The sequence below is a fragment of the Grammomys surdaster genome, unplaced genomic scaffold (genome assembly GCF_004785775.1).
Source record: "Grammomys surdaster isolate TR1022 unplaced genomic scaffold, NIH_TR_1.0 197, whole genome shotgun sequence".
In the NCBI taxonomy this organism is placed as follows: Eukaryota; Metazoa; Chordata; class Mammalia; order Rodentia; family Muridae; genus Grammomys; species Grammomys surdaster.
This window is the reverse complement of record NW_021604642.1, coordinates 905,334-926,151: the sequence shown is the minus strand read 5'-3', so window position 1 is coordinate 926,151 and position 20,818 is coordinate 905,334. Positions and strand designations below refer to the sequence as shown.

The window sequence follows — 20,818 nt, the reverse complement described above, 5'->3', positions numbered from 1 at the left end:
GAGAGAGAGAGAGAGAGAGAGAGAGAGAGAGAGAGAGAGAGAGAGAGCAACAGACAGACAGACAGACAGACAGACAGACAAAATAAGGAGAGAGGTGTTTTCTCCTTGTCCAGTTGGATAAGTGTGTAACTGAAGAGTTGCCCTAAGAAGATGGAAAAACAGGAAGCACTGGGTGCTGGGGTGGTATCTAAGGCAGTTAATTTCTATTACACTAGCTGCATCTCTATGGGATACTAGAGTGCACTAGAAAAAAATGGAGGTTAAATAACTGAGCATTCTCCTTCCCCTCATCTTAGGAAAGATTCAACGTAAATTCCCTGGCCAGCATGTCCACGTAAGAATCCCTTCTGATGCTCTGGACCTGTGAATTGTTCCTTATGCAGACCTGAGTAGTTGCCTTTCACGTGGAAGGGTTTATAGCTTTGGGCCCTACCCTAGTTATCTCTACCTTGGCTCGATCTCATGATCTTGGAGCCTCTACCAATCCTAGGAATTTTTCCTGTTTCCCAAACTTTCCTTTCTTTGCTTCTTTTCTCCCTCTTTCCTGTTCTGTGCCCCATCCTTCTTCTTTATGTCTGTTCACCCCATAGAGTGTTTAAGAAGACTAGCTCCAATGGGAAGGTAAGAGAACCTGGCCCATCTGGGCGAATGGAAGGACAATGGGGATAAATGGGTACATTCTTCAGGGTCTTGGTGGGCTGGGCTCAGGGCTTTAGCATCATTCATTCAAAGATAACTGTGAGACTGATGTAGCAAGTTGTTCCACAACAGTTTTCCATCTACCTGGGGAAACGAGACTTCGTGGACAATGTGGACACTGTGGAGCCCATTGGTTAGTGAATCCAAAGTGGGAAAGAGCCTGAGGAGGGAGTGGGAACCAGGAAATAAAAGAAAGTCCAGGCATGGCCATGCAGAAGAGCAATGAGGTCAACTGAAAGGTAGAAAGGAATGAATCCATCCAGGAATCAACTTTTGTTTCACTCACATTCAAATTTTCCTCAGCAGTGTGCCATCTCTCCCTCTCTCTGCAGATGGAGTAGTCCTTGTTGACCCTGAGTACTTAAAAGGTCGAAAGAGTAAGTAGAAATTCTTACTGGTTTTTGTAAAGCTGTAGGAGTCCCAACTGAAATGTCACACATGCAAGATAGGCAAATGAGCGAGTGGTCTTAGAGCAGAAGAGCATGGGAAAGCAGAAAGCAGCAGGAGCTGTGAATGCTTTGTTAGGTCCCAACAACAGGGAAGTTCAGCCTAATGTGGCCGCAGTCTTTCAGTTATTAAACGTATTGGAAGTGGAGCTCAGACTAATTACTTTATAGGTCCCAAATATTGAAAGACTGTTTTTTCTTCTTTCCCCAAAGAGTATTCAAAATAACTATATGTTTAAAGAACAAATAAAATTATACTCTGCAGAATTACACAAAACAAACATATGTGTTGAAATTAAAATAATGTCTTAATAAAATTGTGGTTTTCTCCATTATTGCTATGGTGGTCCTGCTTGACTACTGATTTCAATTTAGGCTTGGACTGCCTATGGAATCAACCAATACATGGAAAATCAATATTTTTACATACATTTCTTGACTTTCAAATATTAATGACTCACTAAAAGAATTTTAAAGACCTGTATAGATCAAATCTTTTTTATTTTTCTGTAGCTAAAGTGTCCCTCAGGCTTCCATTTTAAAAGCTCTGATATATGTCATTCCATCTGTTCTCTCTCTCTCTCTCTCTCTCTCTCTCTCTCTCTCTCTCTCTCTCTCTCTCTCTCTCTCTCTCTCTCTGTGTGTGTGTGTGTGTGTGTGTCTTGTGTGTGTGTGTGTCTGTCTGTTTGTCTGTCTGTCTGTGTGTCTGTGTGCCTGTGTGCCTCTGTGTCTGTGTGTCTGTGTGTGTGGAGAGGAGGGGGAGGGGGAACTGCCTAAACATGTCTTTAACAAAACTTCCAAAGAAATACTAAGCACAGGCAGTACCAGCAGGAGACAGCACAGCACTCTGGCTGCAGAACTCTAGTTCAAGATTGCACCGAAATACTTCCCACTGAATTTTTCCCTTTTAATTCTCACTATGGATTAATCCCACTGTGATCCAACTGGACTGAAAATTGTGTTCAACTAGAAAAAAGATTCAGAACCAGTTGGTGACTACTAGTACAGAAATAGCTTTTAGATACTGGGGGCTGAAAGAGCTTTCCTCTCTGAGATTGAGTGCCATGGATAAGCAAGCTGGACCATTTCAAATGTCAGAGAAACTTTTCAGTATAGACACAAATTAGACAACTTATTTATAAGCAACAAATATTCTGTTTCTAAAATCTAAGTGGCTTTATCCCTGCGATTCTAAAAATATCCAGAATAACCTATGAAAGGAAATATTTACTTTTAAAGATTGCATGTTGCTTGGCATGATGGCTAGCATCTACACCCAGCATCCAGGAGGCTGAGGCAGGAAGTACAAGTTCAAGGGCAGGCGGGCATGCATAGTGACTTTCAGACCAGTGAAGACTATATAGTAAAAACTTACCTCTCAAAAATTGCACATTTATCCAGAAATTAGATACATTTTTCCTTTCAATTTTTTATGTCTCTTTAGTAGAGTTTTGTCTTATTATTCATTTAAGTCTTACGTATTTCTGACATTTCCTCCCAGTTGTATTCTTTGTTATTTTATGAAAGTCATCTTACTTTCACTGTATTTTCTCATGTCCTTCTCCATCACAGGTGTATGTTTTAATGTAAAGCATCCTTTTCTATGCACTGAGTGGTAAAGGCGAGTGAGGCAAAAGATATGGGGTATGGTACACACACACTACTGTTTAATAGCACTCTATCTGGCGTTATCTAACTCTGTGTGTTATTCCTTGCAACTGCATGTGAATAAACAGTAGTCACAAAAGTTTTTTCAAATGTTTAATTTCAGAATAGAAATGAGCAAACAGCTATACATACCTAAGATAACCTTGTGTTCAGTTATAGAAACAAAACAATTTGGAAGGCAGCCCAGCAGATAACATGGCACTTATCTCTGGAATATGATACTGTGCTAGAACTTTGAATTTTCTTTTTTATTATACTTTTGATACTCATAAATTTGTATGTATATACTTTATATAATTAAGACACAATGGAAAAATTTAGATTAGATGTTGACTTTTAGAAGACAATAAAAGCAATCTGCCAGGCCTGGTAATATAGCCCTGTAATCCCATTTACCTGGGCAAGAGGGGCTCAGGCAGAAGGATCACAAACTGGGCAAATTTAGTGAGATCTTGCCTCAAAATAAGAAAGTACAAAGAAGCCGGGCGGTGGTGGCGCATGCCTTTAATCCCTGCACTTGGGAGGCAGAGGCAGGTGGATTTCTGAGTTCGAGGCCAGCCAGAGTGAGTTCCAGGACAGCCCAGGCTACACAGAGAATCCCTGTCTCGAAAAACAAACAAACAAACAAACAAAAAACAAAAACAATAAGATAAAAAAAGAAAGTACAAAGAAAGACAAGTGGTGGGGCGCTTACCTAGCATGCATGAGATTCTGTGAGCTTGAGATCAGTCAGGTCTACATAGTAAATTCCAGGCCAGCCAGAACTTCATCGAGAGACCCGTCTCAAAAATAAAAAAAAATAATAAAGTTAAAATTAAAAAAACAACTAAAAAAAACATAGGCTTAATCCCTGTAATTGCCACACTGCCACCAAAAATAGCAGTCAGAAGAAGGCAGGGTAAGGAGACAAATAGAACAGATAGTGATGAGACAGGAAAAGGTCTAATGGCCTTTGAGGCGAGGTTGTCAACCAGATAAACAGTTCCTGGCATACCTTGCTGTTAGTACCAAACACAGGCAGTGGAAAGGGCAAAGTCCATCAGTCCTGCCTGACCTCTGACCTGACCTCAGCAGTTTAGCATCGGCTCTTTCCTCCACTAGGAAATAGCCTTCTTCTGACTGCCAAGAGCAGAGAAAACAAAGCAAACCACTGAGAAGGCAAGGAAATAGAATGTGTTGTCTTGCAGGGCTGGTTTCCAGGGCTAGCTCTGGGTAGTGTGAAGCCCAGCATTTCAGGAGGGGCTGTTCTCGTGGGAAGCAGAGGCAGCCGGATCTCTGTGAGTTCAAGGCCATCACAGATGAAGGGATTATAATCCTATTACTCCTAACCTCATTTCAGCTTTCATTTACTTACATTTTTTGTGCAAAAAAAATCCCTCTCTTATTTAAATGTTATACCATAAATATTGTATAATGTTCTTTTAAGCCTGTGTTAACATTTAAGAATCCATAACCTATGAGGCTCCACTTACCATAATTGCACTTATAATCTACTCATTGGAGATTTCCTTTGTTTTCAATATTTTGCTGTTACAAAAACTTCGTAAGGCATCCCCCTAACCCCTTGAGTGGATCCAATTAGCTTTTAGGCTGAATTTCCTGACAGTTATACTTATTACCTAATGTTCCCCAAAAAGTTTCTAACAGTTTTTGTTCTTTATTTTTTTCCATTAATGAGATAAGGTCTTATTATGAAACCAAAGCTGTCCCAAAATCTATGCTGCCCCAAACTCATGATCATTCTGCCTCAGTCGCCCAAGTGCTGGAATAAGAGCGTGTACTAATTAATATGCCAACATGTCCAGCTAAATGTGTTGCTCATTGCTCCAGACCTTATAAAAACATTAGTACTATCATTAATTTTAACCTTTGTTATATCTTTAAATATAATTCATTTTCCTCATTCCTAATTTTAAATAAATATATACATTGATTTTTGCTTTGTTGGGACATATTCTCACTGTAGAGCCCAGAGCCCAGACTACTTCCTCCAAAGCACTGGGATCACAAGCATATGTTACAATGCCAAGCTTTGATCTTTTTTAATTTTTATTTTATTTACTTAATGACAAGGTCCTATTCTATTCTATAGCCAGCACCCAGCTGACCTGGAACTTGATACATAGACCAAGCTGACCTAAAACTCATAGAGAACCAGCAGCTTTTGCCTTTTATATGCTGGGATTAAAGATACCACGCCTGAAACTTGAAAAAAATGGCACTTTCATATGTACTAGTATACATATATAAATGTATTGTATATATAATGTATTGTATTGTATATATATAATACTGTGATCATATTCCTCCCCCATTACCCTTTTTTGTTCCTGAGTATTTCCTTCTTCTTCCTAACTACTCTTCTTCTACTTTAGTCTGGTTTCTTTTTCCGTGTATGGGGCAGTTATGGATCTTGTGCAACATATGTAATAAGTTACTTTCTATTCAGGCATGGCTGTTGGAAGTTCTCTGTTTTAAGGCCCCCCAATAGACTTAAAAGTTACCCATCTCTGTTCTTCATATCTCCTTGATTCCATCCCTGTCACTTTAGTTTTGGAGTAACCCTGCTTACCCCATCCCACACTTCATTTGTATATTCTGAGAGCTTTCTCTCTACCCCTAATCTTAGGTAACAGCTGCAAAGTATGAGTTCCATTATAACTGTTTTTTTGCAAGATTTCTATCATCATCATCAATCATTCAATCATTCATTCATTCATGTTTATGTATGTCTCCAAAGAAAATTCTTTTTGTTTGTGTGTTAAAGACAGGGTCTCACTTAAACTCTGTTTGTAGCTAAGATTTGACATGGCCTCCTGCTCCACCTCCCAGGTGCCAGGATTATAGTTAAATACCACATTAGGCATCAAAAGAATTTTTTATATATTAACTCTTTATAACCCTCCTCTGAGTGAAATTTGGTCCCAATGAGTCTAGGCTTTTGAGTCTAGACCTGCTTGAGTTGAAATTCTGAACCTGGCTGGGAAAGTAGCTTAGCTGACAGAATGTTTGTATCTAACACGCATAAAGTCTTGGGTTTAATCTTCATCACTGCATAAGTCAGGCATGGTGGCTCAGGAATTTAAGACCATCCCAGGCTACATTATACCCAGTATTAAAAGAAATAAATACATAAATAAATACACAAATGGAAAGGAATCATTGTTTAAGTTTTTTGTTTGTTTGTTTGTTTGTCTTTCGAGACAGAGTTTCTCTGTGTAGTCCTGGCTGTCCTGGAACTCACTCTGTAGACCAGGCTAACCTCGAACTCTCGAACTCAGAAATCCACCTGCCTCTGCCTCCCAAGTGCTGGGATTAAAGGCGTGCGCCACCATTGCCCGGCAACTTTTTCTTTACTTAAGGAATTCTGTAGTATAAATAATATAGTTACAGCTCACAGTGAAGTGCTATTTGTGTATTGAGGCTATATATGTTATAAGTATGTGGTGGTAGTACACGCATGTGAGTGTGCAGTTGTGCATGCCTGTGCAGATGCTGAGGCTAGAGGAGACCTCCAAATGTCTTTTTCTTTATAACTCTCCACCTTATGAAATGAGGGTCTCTCAGTGAAATAAGCCCGCCATTTTACCTAGGCAGGATGGCCAGTGAGCTTCTGGAATCTGATTGTCTTTTCACCCTAGTGCTGGGATTACAAGCACATGCAGCCATGCCCAGCTTTTTATGTAGGTTCTACAGATTCTAACTCTGGCTTCATGCTTGGACAGCAAGTGCTCTTACCCACTGAGTCATCTCCCCAACCCCTGTCCCACTTTTGACAAGTATACCAACAGGCCCAGGGAAGCCAAAGGATTTGTGTAAGTCCTTTTAAAGCCCAGGTATCCTGACCCTAAATCCTTTTTGAAATTTTGTTGTTAATATTATGAGTTTGTATGTACACACATGTGTACAATAGTATATGTGTCAATGCATTGTGTGTGAGCAGTGTGTGTGTGTGTGTGTGTGTGTGTGTGTGTGTGTGTGTGTGTGTGGTGTGAGTAGAGGTCAGAGAATGACTTTAGGATGTCAGTTCTCTTCTCTTATAGAGGCAGGACCTCTCTCACTTCTGCTACTTTGTCGAGCTGACTAGTGGATTTCTGGCCAATTCTGCCTCTGCCTCCCATCTCACCTTATGAATACAGGGATTACAGATGCAAGCCACAACTTCGAGGTTTTTGTAGCTTCCAGTGATTGAAATAAAGTCATCCAGCTTATGCAACAAGCACTTTTACCCACTGAGCTATCTTGCTGGTACCTGACCCTAATTCTTATTAACTCTTTTAAACTATTAACTATTTCAGGCATAAAAAATGTATTTACCACCTAGCTTTGAAAAGAAGGATAGAGCCGGGCGGTGGTGAAACACGCCTTTAATTCCAGCACTTGGGAGGCAGAGGCAGGCGGATTTCTGAGTTCGAGGCCAGCCTGGTTTACAGAGTGAGTTCCAGAACAGCCAGGGCTACACAGAGAAACCCTGTCTCGAAAAACAAACAAAAAACAAAACAAAAAAATACCCCCCCACACAAAAAAGAAAACAAAAAAAAAAAGAAAAGAGGGATAGAACCTGAAGCTTCTGGTGTCCTTCTTTTAGAATCTCTCTCCCTTATCCTTGTCTTTTCTTCTACCCAGGCAACCACTATTAAAGATTTAGTGTTTTTTTGTTCCATGATGCTTGTATACTTATATTTCACATTCATGTATCTACAAACAACTTTATATTGTTATACACAGTTTTAATCTGTATATAAATGTAACAGTGCACATTTAATTCTGGTGCTAGGATTTTTTTGAGATTTAATTATTCAATTATTAATACATTTCTTAGTCCACTAATGCTGCTATACCAAAATACCCAAGACTAGATACTATATTAGGAAAAGAAATGTACTTTCTCACCATTGATTAGCCTGGCAAATCCAAGTCCAAATGACTAGCACGTTCAATTTTCTGTATGCAAAACTGGACCTTATTGCTGGGCCCTCCAGAGGGGAGGAATGTTGTATACTTAGGTGGCAGACGGTGAACTGGGAAAAAATGATGGATGTTACATAAGGCGTCTCTAATAAAGAATCTTAACGCTACTCATAAATGAAGATGAGAAACGAGTCAGTCTGTGGTTATATGACCGTAGCTCCCACCAGCCGTACATTTGAACTCCAATTGAGCCACGTCATCACGAACACTTAATGTCTGGCTTCAACATTTTTGAGAGTATGATCTGTGTGAGATGTTGTTCCACCATGGCTTTAATTTGAATGTATCTGATTACTACTGAGACTACAAAAATCATTGGCCATTCTACATGTGCTTCTGCTAAGAATCTACCTAAGTTTTGGCACACTTTTAGATTGGTGTGTGTGTGTGTGTGTGTGTGTGTGTGTGTGTGTGTGTGTCTGTCTGTCTGTCTTACTGATTGGTAACAGTTATTTTGTTCATGTATATGCAGGTACATTTGGAGGCAGAGGTCAATCTTGGGTGTTTTTTGAGAGTGGATCTCTCACTGTTCTGGAGCTCACTGATTAGGCCAGACTGGGTGGCCAGTGAGCCTCAGGGATCCACCTGTCTCCACCTAGCAGTGTTGGAATTGAAAGCTTGTCCCATTGCTCTCCACCATCTCCTCAGCCTCCCAACATTCCAAATGCTAAACTGCTATATGTGTTTCAAATATTTTAACTCTGAATTTCATTTTTTTCCTTTGTGAAACTTGTAACACAGAGAAATTTAATGTTTTATTGCAATTAAATGTATCGATCCTTTTTCTTTGTGATCATACTTCTGGGATTATATAAGCTTGCCTCTCTGGGTCTTCCTATCCCCCATTTAAGATTCCCTTTGCCACTGGTTTGGCAAGTCACTCTCTTCTTTCTTTGCTGGCAGTGTTTGTCAGGTTGACATGTGCTTTTCGATATGGCCGTGATGACTTGGATGTGATTGGTCTGACCTTTCGCAAAGATCTCTATGTACAGACCAAGCAAGTGGCTCCAGCTGAACCCACCAGCATCCAGGCACCCCTCACAGCCTTACAGGAGCGGCTTCTGCACAAGCTTGGAGCCAATGCCTATCCTTTTACACTTCAGGTACTAATCTCAAGGCTTGGGCAAAATTTCCAGAGATGATTAAGAGAAAAGGAGAACAGAAAGTTGTCCCTATTTTTCTGAGCTCCTTCTGATTTCCTAGATGGTTGCTAACCTGCCCTGTTCAGTAACACTGCAGCCTGGGCCTGAAGATTCAGGAAAGGTAAGGAAGACCATTAGCTAATGACCTTTCCACCAATGACCTAATCAACTCAAAAGGAGAGAAGACTTTTTCTTGTCTTTCTTTTTTCTCATGGTTCAGTCTACACAACTCGGTTGGTTTGGGCTCATTATGGGAGCACACGGCAGAAGAGGTTTGATCACAGGGAAAAAACAGAATGTCAAGAAGGGTACATCTCCAAAAACCAAACTTCCTCAAATACTCTTAAGAGGTCTCAACTCACATTTTCTACCACTCCCCAATAGAAGCATTGGCTAGGCTGAATGTGACAGTACGTATTTTTAATCTCAGCACTTAGGAGGCAGACGCAGGCAGATCTCTGTTGAACTTGAAGCCAACCTGGTCAATATAGTGGCTTCCAGGATAGCCAGGGCTACACAATGAGACTCTGTCGCAAAAAGAAAAGAAACATAAGCTGGGGCCAAGCCTTTGATCCATACCCATCTAAGCTACATTTTAGATCTGAACAATAGCAGATAGACATGTAATTACAACAGGGCCTAGGAAAAAAGACAAATGGACAAGATTGGAGAAATGGACAGAAACATTTTCATGTAGTCCCACAAGGGAGGGAGGGAATTAGAAATATATTCTCTTTGTCCCTGATTTTTTACAGCCCTGTGGGGTTGACTTTGAAGTGAAGAGTTTCTGTGCAGAAAATCTGGAAGAGAAAATCTCTAAGAGGTATTCTTTGATTTCCCCAAATACCTGCCTGAAGCCTTTACCACAGAGCCTTCTCTTAGGGCAGAAACAGATCTAGTCACCATAGCACCACTGCTACCAACTTGGATGTTCTGAGTCCCTAGGATTTCACTTGTCTTTCTTCATTCATGTTGGCAGCCAAATGACACATACTTACATTTTGTAGGCTATCAAATCTCACTGAAACTATATAACTTTGTTGTCATTGTAGTGCTGGAGCAGTCACTGACACTATAGAAATGAAAAAAAAATGTTGATGTGTTCTAACAAAACTGAATTCATGAACACTGAAGTTGGGACTTTATATAATATCGGTGTGCCATAGAATATAGCCTTTTGATTCATTTTAACCATTTACAACTGTATTCAACATTCTTAGATTACAGGCCACAGACAAACAAGAAAGAGGACAGATTTAGCCAATGGGACAATTTGCAACACCTTGGTCTATAGAATATCAAGGCTGCAAAGGGGGTTTTCTGAGGGGAGCCTTTTCCCACCCCCACCCCCAAGGAAACACAGAGCTTTAAGGGTAATGTGGGATAGTCTGTGGTTCCGGAATAAGATGCTCTAGTTTATCCTTTGGACTTTACTCAGTGATTCTGTGCAGCTGGTGGTACGGAAAGTGCAGTTCTCAGCCCTGGAACCAGGCCCTGGTCCCTGGGCACAGACCACTCGCAGCTTCTTTCTGTCATCTCAGCCCCTACAACTCCAGGCCTGGATGGACAGGGAGGTCGGTGGCACTCCCCCCACCCCTGTATCCTAGTCCCTACCTTAGAACCCCTTTTTACTGATGTCTTAACTTGGTTAGGCAGAGCCAGGAGCCAGGGCAACAACCATTTTAAGGAAATGGGAGTTTTAGATTTAAGTCTGGGTGTTCTCCCTCCAACCTTGTCACAAGCTTCTCCTGCTTCAGGTTCATTACCATGGAGAAGCTATTTCTGTACATGTTTCTATCAACAACTATACCAGCAAGGTCATCAGAAGAATCAAGATTGCAGGTGAGCTTGCTCTGCATCTGGCCCACAAACCACAGATTCTAAAATGAAACTGTACTTCTTACCCATTAATATTTATCTGAGTTTTCCTTCCAAAACTGGCCTATCAAAATATGTGGTCACATCTTACCACACAATATCACATCAAAGAGCAGTAAGCTGGGGCCATGTGAGCAACTGACTGATTGGTCATTTACTTTCGCTGACTTTTTCAGTTGTCCAGATCACAGACGTTGTCCTGTATTCACTAGACAAGTACACGAAGACTGTGTTCATTCAGGAGTTCACGTGAGCTGGGGCTGGGGCTGGGGCTGGGGCTGGGGCTGGGGCTGGGGCTGGGGCTGGGGAGAAAGTCAAAGGGGTTAGATGGTGGGAAGAAGGTCAACAGACAGAGAAGGGATCCTTGCTATTTCTTTTGGAAAAAAAGAAATAAGCAAGGATAACCTAGAAATGAGGAATGTCAAGGTGAGGGCTGAAGCATAAAAGGGGAGGGACTCTCAGGAGAACTATGGGTGGGGCCATGACTCATCTGAAGTCCATCACAGTGCTAAGACAGAGCTTTCCCATCAAAGCTAATCTTCCCATTCTCCATAGATATGCCACTTCTCTCTATATTTTCCACTGGTTCCGGAGACTATACAAGATACTCTTGGGAGTAAATGTACATTTAGTTGGCAAGCATAGCCTAAGTTCTTCTCTTATTCTCTTTCAAAGAGAGACAGTAGCTGCTAACTCCAGCTTCTCCCAGACCTTTGCAGTAACCCCACTCCTGGCTGCCAACTGTCAGAAGCAGGGCCTGGCACTGGATGGCAAACTCAAGCATGAAGACACTAATCTGGCCTCTAGCACAATGTAAGCTCATATGTAATTTAGAATTTCTACTTCCTACTCCTAAGCCACATGCTATATGCATGGCTCTGTGGTTTCATCTTCAGTCAAGTCTATTTGTCTTTTAAAATGTTCCTCAGCCCATGTTCGGTATGCTCACAAGCCTCAGAGCCAGGCTCAAGTTAAATTAATGCCTATGGGACCAATGGTAAGCTTAGATCTTAGGTAATGAGAAAGGAAACTGCAGAGAGCTGAAAACCTCTGTTATATAAAATTTCACAGTTCAAACCAGGGATGGGGGTGCACACCTGTAATCCTAGCACTTAGTGGTCAGTACTGAGGCAGGAGAATCACAACTTTGAGACTTGCCTAGGCTATGCAGCAAGACCCTGTCAAAAAATAATACGAACAGGGCTGGCATGATGCCTCAACAAGTAAAGGCACCTGCTGGTAAGCTGATTGCTTGAGTCTGATTCCTCAGAACCCATACAGGGAAGGAAAGAACCAATTCTTGTTGTTCTCTGATCTCCACATGTTCACTATGGCACCCCAACCTCCATATATGTACAGAGGCACAAAATGGATAAACAAAAATACAATAATAATAAAAAATTAAAAATAAGGCATAATTCACACAGGCCTTACATCTATTACTATATTCCTAAGAGTATCGCTGGGTAGTGGTGGCACACACCTTTAATCCCAGCACTTGGGAGGCAGAGGCAGAGGCAGGTAGATCTCTGTGAGTCTATATGGTCTATATATCTAGTTTCAGTACAGCCAGGGCTACACCAGGAAACCCTGTCTTGAAGAAAAAAAAATAGAAAAAGAAAAAAAGAATACCATTAAAGTACACTGGCCAGGTGGTTGGGTTTGTTGTTGTTTCTAAAGTGCAGAGGATGAACTCAGGGCCCCCAATCCTGGCCAGATATGTTATTCAATTTTACACATAAGGACGCTGAGGCTCAAAGGCAAGGGATTTATTCAAGGTTGCATAAGTATGTGGCAAACAGGATTCTGTTACATGCCAACTGGCTCTAAACACTGTCATCTCTACAATAGTTACTATCTAGAGAAGGTAGAATAGAGTAGAAGGTTAGGCGATGAAAGATGGTGGAAAAGGAGGATATGTAATGACAATTATATGACAGGAATTGATAGAATTCTTCAATGGCATTTGTTTAGCTCTATACCTTCAGATTAGCATTAAATGTGTTTCTCACCAAAACCATCTACAATCATAAATGACCAATTCTCCCCGTGCCTGATGAATCAAGTATCGACAGGTTGTTATTCATAGAAATAGCCTTAGAAACGATCCAAATAGCATTATTTTGAACAAAGAGGATCAGCACCCCAAAGCAACCAAAAGACTACCCTAAGATTCTTCCAGCTTTCAGTATTTTTTTTTTTTGGTTTTTTTGAGACAGAGTTTCTCTGTGTAGCCCTGGCTGTCCTGGAACTCACTCTGTAGACCAGGCTGGCCTCGAACTCAGAAATCTGCCTGCCTCTGCCTCCAAGTGCTGGGATTAAAGGTGTGCGCCACCACCGCCGCCCGACCAGCTTTCAGTATCTTATCTTTCAATCAGCAGGTTTCTATTGAGCACCTACTAAGTGCTCATTCCTATGCAAAACGATGGGGATAGACAAAGAAATTTAAGACAATCTTTCCTTCAGTCAATATATGAGCTGGATGAGGAATGCAAATGTAATCCAACAGTTAAGTGTTAGTACTTGTGGTTTATATTATAAATCCAATAGAAGGTAAAAGCCAACATAGCTGCCGGGCAGTGGGGGCGCACACCTTTAAACCCAGCACTTGGGAGGCAGAGGCAGGTGGATTTCTGAGTTCGAGGCCAGCCTAGTCTATAGAGTGAGTTCCAGGACAGCCAGGACTACACAGAGAAACCCTGTCTCGAAAAAACAACAAAAAAAAGCCAACATAGCTGGCAAGGGATTCTTAAAGGAGATAGAATGATCTAGATCTTGAAAAAAATGTGTAAAAGCTGGATAACAATAGTAGAAGAAAGGAATATTTCAGACTGGGAACATGGCATGGGAAGAAGCTAGAAGGTAGGAATCCTACATGACATGTTGAGGAGCGCGATGGGAAGACAGGTCTACATAGGCTGTTTTCTAGGTGTTTGGGAGTCAGGGCAGAAAAGAGAGAAGTAGATGAGGCTAGATTACTTTGGCTCCTAAAAATCAGCAGAGTAGTTGTGTTCAACAAATTAGGTCCTTGAACAGACAATAACATGATCAAATGGAATTTTAGGAAGAAAAATGTCACCTCAATTGGGTAGAAACAATTACAGCCTGGGATATCTTTTGGGAAAAGACAAAGGCAATAGGGCATGGTAATAGGAAAGCATGGGAAGGATTTTGGAGGAGGTAAATTCCATTATACTCCTAACACCCCAAATTGATACTATAATATCTAGTCTTCGACCTGGAATGAACAAGGAGCTTCTGGGGATCCTGGTGTCCTACAAAGTTAGAGTCAACCTGATGGTGTCCTATGGGGGGTAAGTGAGGCTTTCCAGTTGGTTTGGGCAGGGGCTGGGAGCCAAGAGTTTGTCATTTGTTTTCCCCCTGTTGGATTGACCCATTCAAAGTATTCCTTTTTCCAGACTAAGTTCACAAGTCACTTTCCCTGCTAGAGTCCTATTCTATTACTAAGTTGGCCTTATGATACCTTATCCCCAGCAAAACTGGGTTGACTCCTCACCATGTTTAGCTACTAATCTGGGGTATCATTTTATTCACAGCATTCTAGGAGGTCTGCCAGCAAGGTGAGAAGCTAGGGTGAGAGGATCAAGGCAGGACAGGGGGGAAGAGGGCATAAGGAGACTAAAGGTACCCTCAGAAGAATCTGAGGGCCTCAGAGGATTGGGAAAACTGAAAGGAGGTTGGTGATTGAGTCCTTTAAGGACATCAGTAACTCCACTTTGGGATGCTTACAGTGATGTTGGTGTGGAGCTGCCACTGATCTTGATCCATCCAAAGCCATCTCATGGCACGAGAGCAGGTGAGGCTCCCAGGAACTATTATCCTGTGGGTTAGGGGTTAAACAGTTCTCAGTAAAGAGTAGCTTGAGATGGAATGACAATAGGCAGGTTGGATGCCTAGCTTTTCAGGGGACATATAGCAGAGGGGAAGGCCTAGGGGAAAAAAGGAGGGAGAAGGATGAAAAAAATCAAGCATCTGCACAGTCACTTCTAAGCTTCAGGTCTATTTTCCATCCGTCTCCATGCGTGCCACAGTGGCTACCAAGTAAGTCAGAATGAGGCTTGGAAGCTCTACCCCTCCCCCTTGCCTATTGCTCTGTTTTAGGATGGAATTTTTTAAAGATTCCCCAAAGTGTTGCTTTTACAACTGTGCACCAGAAACATAGTTTAGCTTCATGTCAGTCTGGTGCTTTCCACAGCCCCTTTTCCTGGCCTCCCTGCCCTTCACCTGCTGCTCTTGGAATTCTTTTTCCCCCTCATCCCTCTTCTTTTCTTTCCTTCTTCTCTTCCCTCCAAAAACCCATTCTGTTGTTACGTTGTCCTTATAATCCCTCACTCCCTGGCAAAACTGGGTTAGTTGTCCCTACTCTGTGACTTGGGGTTCCCCCTTTCCACACCATCTTCATCTTCTTTTAATCCTTTCCCTCTGCCCCATCCTCCCTTGTTTCCCTTCTAATGCTCCTTGCTCCTTGGCACCATTGTCTAGACAGATTCAGAAGGGAACCAAGCCCTCCCCATGGGGCATGGAGGGGAAGGCTGAGAAGCAGGGAAGGGATTACCTCTCTAGAATCAAGAATGTGGAGGAAGCCCGGGAAGGGGTTTGATAACTCTCCATTCCCCTTTGCTGCTCCTGCAAGCTCGGAGGACATAGTCATTGAAGAGTATATGCAGCAGAACAGCCAGACACAGAGCTAGAAAGCTCCAACAGCAGACAGAGTTAATAAGAAGAGCCGATAGCCTCTCTCTGATAATTCTGTGTGGAAGCCCCCACTGCAACACTCTAATAAATCGATTTGTCCAGACATAGCTGGTGATCAATGTGCTATTATTTTTTTCCTCTCAGAGAGTACTGGAACTACAGAGAATGAACTTTCTTCTTCAGGCACCTTTACTCCTCCCCCACCCTTAATTATTTACTTGGTTCCTTGATTAGGTATCTTGTGTTAAGTACTTTGTCCCTATGTGGTCCCTCTGACAAATCATTTGCTTTTTCTCTCTGGCCTCAGCTATCCTGGTCCCTACCTGATCACTTACTTTTAGCCTAGCAGTACCTGTAAAGTACTGCTAAAGAATCCCAGAGAGGAAGCCAAAAGGGTGTAGCCACTCCCAGACTTGGCTATTATGACAACTGTTACCAGTTACTACTTGAGGAGAGCATGGTGTGATGTCAGGTGGTACAGGTTCAAGTACAGAAAACCATTGTTACAGTATTTCTGCCTGCTCAGTTCACGGTGTTTTTGGTCCTTCTAAGGTGAGGCCAAGATCCCTGGAATGAGGCCAGAGGCCATGGCCTGGAGACCAATAGGAAACACAAATACCAACCTCTGTGTAAAGCCAGACATGCATTCCTGGTCTGCCTAAGATGGGCTTGAGATAAGAAGCTGTGAATAGTATGGAATGAGATGGGGAGGCTACTTCTAAGTGAGTCCTTTTTGTTGAACAGCTAGGGTGTATACTGGCAGGGGAAGGGAGTCTTAGAGACTCTGGCCTTTTGGAGACAAGTATGTACTACATGTACCGAGACAAAGAGGTGATAACATCAATATGGTGTGTAACATGGCTGATCTGACCAACAAATGGTAAGGTTTGTTGGTCCACACACCTAAAGTTTAATCCTCACATGAAGGGCCTACTGTGCTGTTTACTTGGGGCAGCAGAAACCAGTGTTGGATCAGAAAAGTCATGGGTTCAAGGCTTCCAGTATTCCTGGCCCTAGGCAAGCATCATTATATGTAAAAAGGATTTAACCTCATCCATTTCATTATCTGGCCCCTTTACTTATTTTCCTTTGCCTAAGCAAATCTCTGCAGAAAAGGGTGAAGAAGAATTTGGGGACCTCAATGTGATGTTTATTGGGACGAGTGCCCAAACCAGTTGCAGTGTGAGAAACAGAACACCCATTTATCTTTATGACATATCTTTTGCAAGGCCTCTAGTTCCCCACTACCACTTACTTTTAGATAACCCTAGATCACTCTATGATGGCGAAGAGGCAAAGTTGATCCACCACCCCCATCATGCAGCCTGAAAGCACAAAATCATCTTAGCCTCTGAACCTTTAAAAAATTGCTTTTAATTCACTATCCATATACTAAGATAGCTAGTCTAGTAGTTTCTGCCCTTCCTTCCATAAATGGCTTCACCTCGACTGCAGCTTTCTTAGCTTTCCTAGGGTAGGGAGTGTGAAAGCAGAGAAGCAAGTTTTACTCACAGTTAAAAGCCAGGCCCATTTTTCTGCTTAAGTGGTGATAGAAAACAGAACTAACTTTAGCCAAAAGTACCTCCTTTGTTTAAGTGAAGCCCATAGGGTCAGAATTACTCATTTTTACTAGAAGAGGTTCCTCTACTAACATCTTTAAACTCTAGGGGCTGAAAACTGATTTGAGAACGTCCAGAATTCAGGCATCAAAACCCACTTCCCTTTCCATAGTTTAAGTCATCTCTGCCTAACTTGCCAGACACTGTATTTGCCTTTCCATAGCAGCTATTCTCTTCCACCCCTAGGGTTCTGGTATTTTATTGGTTTTTGAGACAGTGGTTCTCAACCTGTGGGTCATAAACCCTTTGGGGTTGCAAAGGCCCTTTCATAGGGGTTACCTAAGACTATCGAAAACCACATATATTTATATTACAATTCATAACAGTAATAAACTGTTATGAAGTAGTGACAAAAAATTTCATGGTTGGGGGTCATCACAACATGAAGAACTATATTAAATGAGTGCAGTGGTTGAAAACCACTGCTCTATGTACTCCTGGCTGTCCTGGAACTCATAGAGATCCTCCTGCCTCTGCCTCTGCAGTGCTGGAATCAAAGGTGTGCACCACCCTGCCTGGCCTGGTTTTAACACTTTCCTAACACCTGGACTTAAGAATAAAACAGCTCCTAGAAGTGTAGTCAGCTTCTTTTACTACATCTCACAGCTACTGGGTGGCACAGTGCACCCTATCTTCATTGATGACTAAAAGACATCTATTTATACAGGATGCAGTTCTAAAATAGCTAGGATAACTTCAAAGGCTAGTATAATTTTTGCTCCAGTTTTATTAAAATTTGTTTATGTACGATGCTAAAAAACATACCTAGTATAAAAGAAAGCATCTTCAACAAATGGTGCTGGGAAAACTGGATGTCTGCATGCAGGAGAATGAAATTAGACTCATATCTCTCACCTCATATAAAAACTAACCCCAAATGGATCAAAGACCTCAACATGAAACAGTACACTACATGATGTAGGTATAGAAAAAGACTTCCTGAATAAGATTCCATTTATTCAAGAACTAAGGCCAACAATTGTCAAGTGGGATTTCATAGAACTAAAAAGCTCCTGTACAGCTTAAACAACAATTAACTGTGTGAACATACTCATAATGAAAGACAATCATTGCCAGCTATACATCTGACAGAGAACTAATATGCAGAATATACAAAAAACTAAAAAGAAGTAAAACAAAACAAAAAATCCAATCAATCAATCAAAACAAACAAACAAAAATGACTCATTCAAAAAAATGGGCCTGGGAGCTGAAGAAGGGAATGCTGAAAAGTAAAAAAATACGGCTAAGAAATAGCTCAAAATGTTCATTGTCCCTAATAACTAGGGAAATGCAAATCAAAACTACGTTGATTATTTCACCTTACCCCAGTCAAAATGGCAAAGACCAACAGTCAGCAAATGTTGGAGGGCAGGGAAAAGGGAACTCTCATTCCCTGTTGGTAGGACTGCAAACTGATGCAGCTACTCTGGAAATTAATATGGAGAATTCTCAAGAGGCTAAAAATAAACCAATCATGTGACCCAGCTATGCTGCTTCTTGGCATATGCTCAAAGGACTTGACATCCTACTCTGAAGATACTTGCTCAACCATGCTCACTGCTGTTGTATTCACAGTAGCTAGGATATGGAGATTACCTAAATACCCTCAATTGAGGAATGATAATGAAACATATACACTATGCAGTATTAGTCAGCTGTAAAGAAAAATCAAATCAAATACACTGCAGGTAAATGGATGGAACTAGAAAAGATCATATTGAATGAGGTACCCTAAAAATATAGACACACATTTAATAACAGACAATGAAAGAAATTAATCAAATATATAAAAGGCCACAAATCTGAAAGAAGACAAGGAGGGATATATGGGAGGGTTTAGGAGGAAGAAAAGATTGTTAGGCCTCCCCAAAGGGTTCTTGACCCACAGGTTGATAATTGCTTTCCTAGAGCAAGATCTTTACAAGAAACTTCTATGGGCCTCTTCCTAGCTCATCATTATGAATCTCCAAGGTCTTGTGCGGGTGACCACAGCTTGGTGTATTTGTGACTACAATGGCTGTCGTATTGAGAAGATGAAAGCTAGTTCTCCTCTCTATCCTCTGGCTCTATTATTTCCACCCTTGCACTTTTTCTGCAATGTTCCTTGGACCTCATATGGGGTGTAAAACTTTTAAATGATGCTAATAGAATGACTATTGAATTAATAAATAATGATAAGGGAAAATCTCAACTACAGAGATGTCAACATTAGTAAAATCCTTGTTGCACAAACATGAGGACATGAGTTTGAATCCCATAGTGCACTTAAAATGCTGGATGCCTGTCATGCTGACACATACCTTTAATCTCAGCAGCACCAGCAGGCAGATGTCTGAGAGTTCAAGGCTGGCATGGTCTACATGGCAAGTTCTAGGAAGAGCCAGAGCTAAAAATTAGAGATTCTGTTTTTTTTTTTTTTTAAAAAAAGGAATTATGGGATGTGGCAGCACACACCTGTAATCCCAGCACTGGGGAGGTAGAGAGAGGAGGCACCCTGGGGCCTCCTTGCCAGACAATCTGGCCAAATAAAAGATTCAGGTTCAATGACAGATATAGTCTTCAAAAATAAGATGAAAAGTGACTGAAGAAAGATGGCCAATGTCAACTTTGGACCTTCACACACAAACAATAACAAGAAATAAAACAAATTCTGCTACCTACAGCTGGGTGCAGTGATATACACCTGTATCCTCTGAACTTCACAGGTCCAAGGCCAGCTTGAAGTATGTACCAAGAACCTACCTCAGGAAAAAAAATTAATGAAAACTTAATAACCATAAAAATAGTCTTGACTTTAACGTTCAGCAGACACAGCTATTAGTTTTGTGGAAATATCCAAGCTTTTCTTTCTCTGATGGCCACTGGGGGTCAGCAGAGCAAATAAGAGGATAGAATTCCTAGGAAGATTTGAGCTAATTTTACCTCCAGCTTTGCTCAGAAGGTCCAGCGCCAACAATGCAATGGAACTGGGTCTCTAGCAATGGCTTTAGTACAGCTGGGGTAGGATTCATGGGCAGAGCCAGTTTCTGCATTTCATCCATTTGAAAATTTGTCTTGCTTATTTAAAGAGGTAGATTCCAGCCTGGGTGGGGGTGGGAGTAGTGTAAATACTTTGATCCTAGCACTCAAGAGGCAGAGGCAAGCGATCTCTGTGAGTTCAAGGTCAGCCTGGTCTATAGAGTGAGTTCCAAAACAGCCAAGATTACACAGAGAAACCCTGTCTCAAACAAAACAAAATACGTAATAAACAAATAAGGTAGATTCCTAGGTTGTCCCTCAAACCAAAAGAATCCCTTTCCAGAAGGAATTAAGAGATTCAGCTCAGCTTCCCAGGATTCTTCTTGTTTGTGTTTGCTTGCCACACCCTGCAGGTGAAGGACAACAGACAACTTTGGGAGTCTGTTCTCTCCTTCCACCACATGGGTCCTGGAGATCAAACTCAGACTGTCAGGCTTGGAAGAAGGTGTCCTTTCAGTCCAGAGAGTCATCCTGATGGCTCTCCCTAGGATTTTTAAGTCAAATGTTGGGTTTTCATTGTAGCAGCACATCCTTCAGAGAAAATAACCTTTCAATTATGACTGGGTATTTTAATGTCAGTCGATGGAGATGACAGAGTCATGATCTATGCAGGTATGTAATGTTCAGTCACTAAGGATCTAGGATAATATAAAGTATT

General features: G+C 41.5%; 2 protein-coding genes across 2 annotated transcripts in view; one reads left to right on the top strand and one right to left on the bottom strand.

Moving 5' to 3' along the window:
* Positions 1 to 1,012, bottom strand: part of P2ry4 (pyrimidinergic receptor P2Y4) — a 26,292-nt gene extending 25,280 nt beyond the window's left edge. The window contains exon 1 of the mRNA XM_028769992.1: positions 986 to 1,012. The gene's annotated coding sequence lies outside the window, so the exon portion shown is untranslated. The remainder of the gene's footprint in view (positions 1 to 985) is intronic.
* Positions 327 to 15,619, top strand: Arr3 (arrestin 3). The gene is made up of 16 exons (XM_028769989.1): positions 327 to 334; positions 591 to 621; positions 772 to 832; positions 1,032 to 1,076; positions 8,688 to 8,887; positions 8,988 to 9,047; positions 9,682 to 9,749; positions 10,365 to 10,500; positions 10,684 to 10,768; positions 10,981 to 11,053; positions 11,480 to 11,617; positions 14,035 to 14,118; positions 14,362 to 14,385; positions 14,557 to 14,621; positions 14,857 to 14,866; positions 15,459 to 15,619. The coding sequence occupies exons 1-16, from the start codon at positions 327 to 329 to the stop codon at positions 15,514 to 15,516; spliced, it is 1,146 nt and encodes a 381-aa protein (XP_028625822.1). The 3' UTR covers positions 15,517 to 15,619.
* The last annotated feature ends 5,199 nt before the right edge of the window (positions 15,620 to 20,818 follow it).

What these genes read in the sequence shown, in the direction of transcription:
- Arr3 (XM_028769989.1), top strand. An exon ending in GGACACTGTGGAGCCCATTG is followed by an intron (nt 833 to 1,031) that starts GTTAGTGAATCC and finishes CTCTCTCTGCAG; the next exon opens with ATGGAGTAGTCCTTGTTGAC. An exon ending in GAAGAGAAAATCTCTAAGAG is followed by an intron (nt 9,750 to 10,364) that starts GTATTCTTTGAT and finishes GACTTTACTCAG; the next exon opens with TGATTCTGTGCAGCTGGTGG.